The 8,482-nt window shown below is 48.8% G+C and overlaps 1 protein-coding gene across 2 annotated transcripts in view; it reads left to right on the plus strand.

The window, feature by feature from the left end:
- The window catches only part of PDLIM1 (PDZ and LIM domain 1), a 45,725-nt gene extending 37,966 nt beyond the window's left edge, over positions 1-7,759 (plus strand). Inside the window, exons 5-7 of one of the 2 annotated variants that reach the window (XM_074830751.1) lie at positions 1,317-1,471; positions 4,519-4,636; positions 6,328-6,889. In XM_074830751.1, coding sequence (XP_074686852.1) covers positions 1,317-1,471; positions 4,519-4,636; positions 6,328-6,514 — 460 coding nt within the window. In that variant the 3' untranslated portion in view covers positions 6,515-6,889. Of the gene's footprint in view, positions 1-1,316; positions 1,472-4,518; positions 4,637-6,327 lie in introns of both variants that reach the window. The other variant, XM_074830752.1, reaches the window with a different exon arrangement.
- Positions 7,760-8,482: the final 723 nt, after the last annotated feature.

An 8,482-nucleotide genomic window follows, 5' to 3' on the forward strand; every position in this document is an offset into this window, starting at 1 on the left:
TGTTTATGTACTTTTCAGGCAATCACAAGGTGCAGAGACGGTGAAACCTAATAGACCATTTACATTTATAAGGCTGCATCATGTAATTGAGCTGTCAGAGGAGACTTGTCAGTTGTCTCATTTTTCCAGAGAAGTTTTATTCCAGCCACAGAACACAAGGCAGGCAGGAACCTCCCATGTCATTTAGTCCATCCCCTAGCCTAGTATTTGGTCAACTTAAACCATTGATTTAAATCATTCCTAGGGGATATTTGTCCAGACTCTTTTTAAATCCTTTAGTATGGAGGTTGCTCACCTGTCCACAGCAATCTGCTCTGGTATTTTGGTGTCTGTCTGTTGGAAAGCTTTTCCCAAGGAATATTCTGAATATCGTCCTTCAGTTTTAAGCCTGTAGTTTATCCTGTACCCACTGGATGTGAGAACATCCTAGGTGCTGCCCCCAGCCTCTTTTTTTTTTTCCCTGAAGACCCTTCTGGTGGCACAGTGACCCCCCTTTCAGCCACACTGCACTGTGAAAAGCTGCCCCTGAAGCACCTCAAGCTCTAGGCTGAGGGTGCAAGTCCCTCAGGATGTGAGTGGCAGCAGCAGTGCCTCAGGAGGCAGCTGAAAGGAGGGCTTAGTCTTAGCAGGCAGAAATTGCCTCTGCCCTTGACCTGCCCTTTAACCTTAGTTAAATGCTGTAAATGGGCTGTGGCTCAGTCTCTACCTATAAAATAGAAATAATAACACTCATTTGAAAACCAAGTTAAATTATTGCCAATCAGAGGATCTCTTTGTTAGATCCTACAGCTGTTACTTTGTAAAGGTGGCCTTTAGGACCAATTCATCGTGTACTTGCAAAGATTTCTTTTTAATGGAATAAACTTTACTTAATTTGAGATTCACAGTGGTGTAAGGTAGCAGTCTTAGGTAGTTCATGCAAGGAACATGCGTAGATGGCACAACTACCATGTGAGATTCCCATCCCAGCACATGAGTTCTTTATTTTTTTATTAACTGAGCAGTGATTTCCTGTGCAGAAAGTTTTAGTTTCTGGACTACATAGTAATTGCAAAGCAGGGAGAACACTTGGGGACTGGCCAGGGGCAGCTGACAAGAGCCCGTGGCGTACGCGGATAGCCCAGCATGCCAGTCCCACCCGGGCTGCAGCTATCTTGTGCGGGCACATCCAGCACCTCCATGTTTTATGGTGTCCTGTTGCGCATTTGTTTTGCACGTTCGTTCTTCATTCATACGATGCATTGTGAAAATTTTGCTAGAGGAACTGGCTTTAGTTTTCAGCTGTTTAACAAGTGTATTCTCTGTTCCTTCCTCAGTTTAGATCAGCATAACCAGCCCCCAGGTGGCATTGTCATAGACAGAGAATCTGAGGTTTACAAGATGCTCCAGGAGAATCAAGAGTCAAATGAGCCACCCAGACAGTCTGCTTCATTCCTCGTGTTGCAAGAGATTTTGGAGTCAGAAGAGAAAGGTGAGCAATTACTGCATACCTATTCTGAGTGTGCTCTTCCTTTTTGCCATTTCTTGGGCTGTGTGCAGTGATTAAGAGTAACATTAAAACTTCATTTTCCTTTCTTAACTGTTGATTGTTCAAGGTAGCATGTGTAGGTAATTTCTACACAAATCTACAGACCCTTTCACTAACTTAACTCCTAAATATTCTGTCATTGATTAGTTTCAGTGTCTATGGGCCCATATCATCGCTTACTCATTGAGTGAATGCTCAAGAAATAAACCTCTACAACATTTAATTATCAAGAAGGAATTTAGAAGTTGCAAAGACTCTTCTATGCCTTCTAAATTTTGCCCCTTTAAGATAATATTCACTGATTAAAGACCATCTTAGATTCAGGACTTTGAAAGGTACCGCTGCTCTTCAGTGAGACCTAAAGCTTCTGATCTCCATCCCTCTGCACAAGAAAAAAGATCCACTTATGCAGCTAAATGTAAAAATATGGAAGCTGGGTTACAGCAAGCAGCTTTTAACCTCTGAAATTTTGCTCATCTTGGCATTTTTGATCTGACATCTGGACTTGTGCAGTTCAGGGCTATAGACTTTAAGATAAAAAAGCCAATTCACTTAGGTGGAGGCCAAATCATACTCTTTTCTCTCCTTAAATAAAATAAAATAAACAAATAAATAGGAAAAGAATTCCAAGAATGACTTTTTTTTCCTAGGCCAGTTGAGACTTTGTCTTTTGTGTTATTAGCTTGGCAGTGGTATGTTCAATTTCATCCAACAAAAGCCTGGTGCTGAGATATTCACCACGAAGGGAAATGGATCAGCCAAGTGCTGGTAGGTCTGATGGTTCTCTAAGGAAACAGCAAAATGAAGGAAATAAGGAAACAATATGAAGAAAGAAACCAGAATCTGGAGTCTTTAATACACTGTTAAAATACCTACATGAAAGCATCTTTCAAAGATTGAGTGTTTGCAACTTGCCCTCAGGGTTCAGCTCCTGCATGGAAGGGGCTGGAGTAGCCAGGACTTTTCACGCAGCTGAGGTGCTCCCCTCTGCTTAGTAGTGCTGAAGAAGATAAGAAGCAAAATCCTCTCTGTTTTATCTTTCTTTGAAGATTTGCAGCATTATTGGGATTCTCTGGCACAAGGTTTGCCGGCCTGATCACAGGCCAGGATAGGCTTTGGCATTACTCCACTGTGAGCTGATAATCACCCATGCAGAGCAGGGACGGGAGGTTACTCAGCCCCAAAGGAATGTCTGTCCCCAGGAGACAGTGCCCCTGCCTGCCTCGCCACTCCGGTCTCAATCGCTGCTGCTGCTGAGTCAGATCTTTTCTGTAGCGATACATAGCACATTGGTTGGCTGCTCCTGCCAGCCTGTCTTAAAGCGATGGCTTGTGAGTAGCAGCAGGGAGCTACCTCTCCATTTGGGACAAGTCCCTCGGGGCATTGCTGACTATCAGCTGCACTGACTTACATCAGCTACACCAGCTGAGAGCCTGGCCCTGGACACGGGGGCTGTGTGTGGGCATTGGTGTGTGGAAGCACCACAGCTGGCCTGTGTTTAGACCTAACCCTGCACTCATAGGTGGAGGGTGTTTCACAGTTACATTTCCTGTGGGTATCTGATTAAGCTGATTCCTTTAGAGAGATTTAAAAACGTGCTGTCGGTGTTGTGGATATGAGCAAAGTGCTGTTTCACGCAGAGGGAGTGAGCAGAGGTGACAGGGTAGAGCCTGAAAATGTGGTTGCTGCTGCTTCCTTCCCAGCAAGAGTCCCTTATAGTAACTCTGTTGGAGGCCAGATGCTTCCTGCTGTGTTTGGAGGGTGCATGGGCTGCAGCCCCCATTAGGGAACTTGCACCTCTGGACCAGCATCTCTGCACAGAGCTGGGTGCAAACCTGTGAGCTGAAGGCTGCCCCAGAGGTAAAGCAGCACAGCGTCACCTGCCCCACAAGTGAGCAGTGGTGACAGGGAAGTGCAGTGGGCAGTTCCCCCCTTTTTCCTTCAGCTATTCTGTCAGTGACACTGCCATGGGCTGTGATGTGTCCCTGACCTTGCTGGTCACCAGGGTGTCCCATTGGAGAGTTTTTCTTCCCCTTACACCAGGAAGAACCATTGCAGTGTGCTCTTGGTTTGGCACTAGTCAGAAGGGTTTTATCAGTGTCCCTCCCAGTCTGAGGCATCCATCAACCTTCTCTGTTGCTGATGAAACATCATGGGAGTCTCTCCAGCCCTCCTTCCCTTGTTGCCTGGTGTTGAACCTCCTGCAAAAGTCATATAGATAAGACTAGTCACATCAATGGTGTCATTTTGTAAGAGGCTCCTTTTTCACTGCAGATATTTAAAGGCTTGCCTTACATCCTGCATCTAGGATCCACTGCCATTGTAGGCATCCAGTTCAGCAGATGTCTCCTGCAGAGGGGGCTGCAGGACATCCCTGCCCCAGAGAGGTGGCACTATGGAGATACCTGGATTATGCTATGCAGCAGCAGGAGAGTGCAAGGTTATCCCCAGTGTCTCAGGGCCCTGCAAGAACAAGGAGTTTGTTAACAAAATCTTCCAGGAGTCTTGGGAGAGCCAGCCCCACTGTACACCAGACAGCAGCCTGGAAAAGGACTTTGACAGTCCTCCCTAGTCTGCCACGACACCCACCTTCTCTTCCTGAGCCCAAATCTGGCAATCAGCTTGACCCTGTGTGTGTGATCAGGACACTGCAGGCAGACTCTGGTGCTGCCAAGGCTAGGGCTGAGGCTTCGCTTTGCTTTGTGCATCTGTGCATGCAAGACACATCAGCTGAAGTCTGATGGGCTTTTAAGATGAGAAGAGACTCTCCTCTGCCCACAATCTCAGGCCCTCAAATTTCCAGGGCAAGGTTCAGCTGTGTCTCCTCTCTCCCTCCTCCCTACACACCCTGCCTGCTTTCCATGCATGAATTCCTGCCTCTGAACTGGGGTTGAAGAGCATCACCCCTCCCTAGCAGAGCATCTGCTTGGGAGGAATAGCCTAGAGCCACGCATCTCACATGCTCTGAAGCACTTTCCTTCCACCCCCAGGAGACCCTACCAAACCATCTGGATTTAGGAGCGTCAAAGCCCCCACCACAAAGGTGGCCTCATCGATTGGGAATGCCCAGAAGCTGCCCATGTGCGAGAAGTGTGGCTCTGGCATTGTGTAAGTAAGCCTGTCCCTGGGGTTGCAGGCCAAGCATCCCATTCCTTTGCGAGGGGCTGAGGCGCTGTACTTGAAACACGTCACGTACCCACATCCAGTGCATCCAGGAGCTGGCTTAAGGCACATGTATTCTCACCAGCTTTGATAGCGCTAACTTTGCAGTTCCCTGCAGTGGGGCAGGAGTTGGGTTTCCCTCTACAGATCCATATCAATGGAAACCAAAGCAAGTCCCTGCGAGACAAACCTTGAGACAGTTGTCACTGCAGTGTTTTGCTTCCTACCTGAAATCTGTTTACAGCACCCAGAAACAAAATGATCTTTCTGTTCAAGGTCTGTGTATTTAATGCTTTTCATGTCTTGGTGCTCCCAGCCATGGAGTGGTGACATGCCTTGGTGGTCAGAGGCAATGTGGACCAGGAGAGCTGGGTTCTGCTCCCTGCTCTGCTGTAGGACTGCACACCTCTGCTGTGTCTAAGCAGACATAATTTATGTTGTCTTTATGTGGGTATGGCTGACTTCCAGCACAGCGGGAGCATGGATTTGATACAGAGCTGCTGTACCATAAGTATGCCAGCACGAGGGACCCAACCCATGTCTTTGATTTGAGGTTCAGTTTATCAACCACAAATTCTTCCCTACAACTCCCTTAGCTTAACAGTTGATTCCAGCACTCAAGTGCTGGTAGCCTACCTGCATCATCATGGAAGAATTCAGGTTTCTCCCATGCTGCTCACCACAAGCTATCAGATTGTTGCTGAGCCCTACTACACCATGATTGCATGGTCCTGGCATGCCTGGAGCACCAAGGACTGGCAGAGTCATTACAGAGACAATCCATACCCTATAAAATATGAATCAGAGACAAACCCTACAATTACTCTACCAGCTGGGTAGATCTGGAGAGAAAGCACAAGGCTATGAATAGCACTAAAACCTAATGAATTATGGAAAATATAGATAGCTGCTGGAACAAAATTATATTCCTGGCAAATTTTTGTGTTGCTGGTGGTGGTAGTTTGAGTTGCTATGTAGTTTTCCTCATCATTTAAGCTGTGAAGTTTTCCAGTAAGAGCTGGCCCACATTTGGCTGGATCTGTTCACTGCAGCTCCTGAGCAGCAGCATCTGAGATCAGAACCAGGAGCTGGTTTCTGTGCTTCTCCCACACATACCTGGCATGTCAGTCGTTAGCAAAAGAGCAGTGGCTGGTTGTGCAGCCGTCGTCCCCCTAGGCTGGTGGCAGGCAGTCATTTCTGGATTTGTTTTGCAATCCAGTGGGTTTGGACCTGGATTTTGCTCCCCCAGCTGGTCAGGCTGATGCCTGCCATTTGATCCTGGGCATTTGAAAGCTGTTGTGCTGTCTGCAGCCATCAGCTAGAGATACCATGACAGTGATTCTTGCCACCACAGGTGATAGGACTGTCCCTGTGAAACTTAGGCAGGCCAGTGCTAGGAAACACCTTTCAGAGGAGGGCTCCCATGTCCCACTTGTTGGGCTCTAAAAGTGCTGTTAACATCTGGCTCACTAGAGGTAGGGCCTATACTTCACTTGTCAGGAGCAGGAGAAAATTGTCCACCCTCAGCACTGGTGTGGGTGTGGGTCTGGGCTGGGTGGGCAGTGGCTGGGGAAGGGATGGGAGGGGGGAGGCAGCAGTGGGTGCCTGGTGCTGAGGGGTGCTGGTTCCTTCCCCAGAGGGATGTTTGTGAAGATCCGGGACAAGCAGCGTCACCCTGAGTGCTACGTGTGCAGTGACTGCGGCACCAACCTCAAGCAGAAAGGACACTTCTTTGTGGAAGACCAAATCTACTGCGAGAAGCACGCGCGGGAGCGGGTGATTCCCCCAGAGGGCTATGAGGTGGTCACTGTCTTTCCAAAGTAAACTGCGCTGCTCACAAAGACAGTGTGGATGGTTTCTCCTCTGCTGCTTTTCCTTGGAAAGCATCGTCCCTGCCCCCCCCCCCCCCCCCGCCGCTGAATCTTGTTTGCAATAAGGAATGCTAGGCATGGCTTTGAATTTCCTTGCCATTATTAATCCTCCATCTGTTCACATGGGATGTCACTAATTGTTCAACATTCTTTTTGTCTCCTCTTTCACTGTTTGGGTTTTTTTAAATACATGGAGTTTATTTTTTTTTTTTCCTCCTTTATGCTGTCAATCACACAGGAAAATCAGAGGCCAAAGTCAGATTACAGCTCTTCTGTGTCCCAGTTATTTGCCTTCTGTTTGCATTCAATAAACAGGGTTTATCCACAAGGCAGATGTGTCTGCTTTCTCCTGGTATCCCTGTGCACTGGACCGGGGTTCCCTGGGCAGCAGCAGAGGTGCCCAGTGCACGGCTGTGTTTACCCTGGAGAACAGTGGGAAGGAATTACAAAGTTGAGGCAGCCTGGTCTTGCCAGCTGCCCAGCCGTTAGCAGCTGCCTGCTGGCACCCAGCAAGGGCCAGGTGGGCACAGCCAAACCACAGACCATAGATGGCACTGGTGACCTGTCCCCAGCCAGAGCTGCCACCTCTGCATCCAGCACTGCTTCATGCTGACAGGACCAGGCACCTCAGTGCTTCCCTTTACCAGGTGTCCCTCTGTTCCCCAAGGTAACAAACAGAGCTCTATGAAAAAATGTCCACTTGATGCTTGCTGGAAACCAGGGAGCCCTGGAGCAAAGAGGGGAAGGTTTGAATAGCTGTAGTCCCTGTCCCTGTTCCATCTGTCCCTGTCCAGTCCATGCTGGCTCCCCCTCAGCCCTGCACCACAGGCTCAGGGCTGGGTGCAGGCTGGTGAGGGTGGGTCTCACCACCACACACCCCCTCCTCCAACCCTGAGCAGACCCCAGGGCCATGGTTGTTTCTGTCTGCAGACATTTGGTCAGTCCCCTGTGCCAGGCCCTGGGTAGCTGCCAGAGGCATGGCCCTGCTCCCCGACATGCATGGCTGCTGGAGGGTACCTTTGGGGTTGATGTGGGGAGGGGGGCACATGCCGCATGTGCATCAGATGAGCGGCTGATGGAGCAGCAGCACCTCCACCCATGTACAGCAAAGAGGTGGTTTGCAGTGAAGTTATTTCTCTGCTCACACCTCTGAATGAGATACTGGCTGTTCTGGTGTATAAATAAATGGTTTCTAAGATGTAGTGTCATCTTTGCTTTAAGACAAATTGCCAGAGGTTGAAAACAGAGCAGTTTGTAGCGGCATACAGACCCTCTCTGGCAGGCACAGGGTCGCCTCCACGCCTGGGGTTAGTGGGTACATCTGCAGCAGCTACACACAGGGTCATGTGCCAGTCCTAGAAAGTCCTGACTGTCTTCAGCAGTGCTTTACTACTGCACCCTGACTATCCTTCACCATGAATCACACCACAGCACAGCTGCCTTAGGAAAAAAAAAACCAAACCAAAACATAACCCAAAACCCAATCCTCATCTGAGGTAAAGCTGACCTGTCACCAAGATTATAAACCTTCCACTGTCCAGATCAACTGTACCACTTTTTGGCAAGTTGGGGAGGGGACTAGTTCACCAACCCAGCTAAATTTAGCTCATCCTGTCAGGCACCTTCTATGGGCAGTGGCAAGCAAGCGAGGACGGCATAGCTCAACCAGCAAACTCCTCCTCCCCACAAAAAGCCTGGCTTCTCCCTGCACCAGCTCATGCCTGCACACACTCCAGCTACTAACACAAGCAGCTTTATTTTTCAAGGTGAGAGTGGGGCTTTTTTTCAGCCTGCTGAGGTGGCATTTCCCATAACTGTTGTTAATGGGGGTTAATTCTCTCCCCTCCACAGCGCATTTCCCAGGGAAAGGCTCTCTATGCTGCAGTGCTGGCAGGTGCAGGCAGGCTGGACTGGACCAAAA

Source organism: Strix aluco, chromosome 7, assembly GCF_031877795.1.
Source record: "Strix aluco isolate bStrAlu1 chromosome 7, bStrAlu1.hap1, whole genome shotgun sequence".
NCBI lineage: Eukaryota > Metazoa > Chordata > Aves > Strigiformes > Strigidae > Strix > Strix aluco.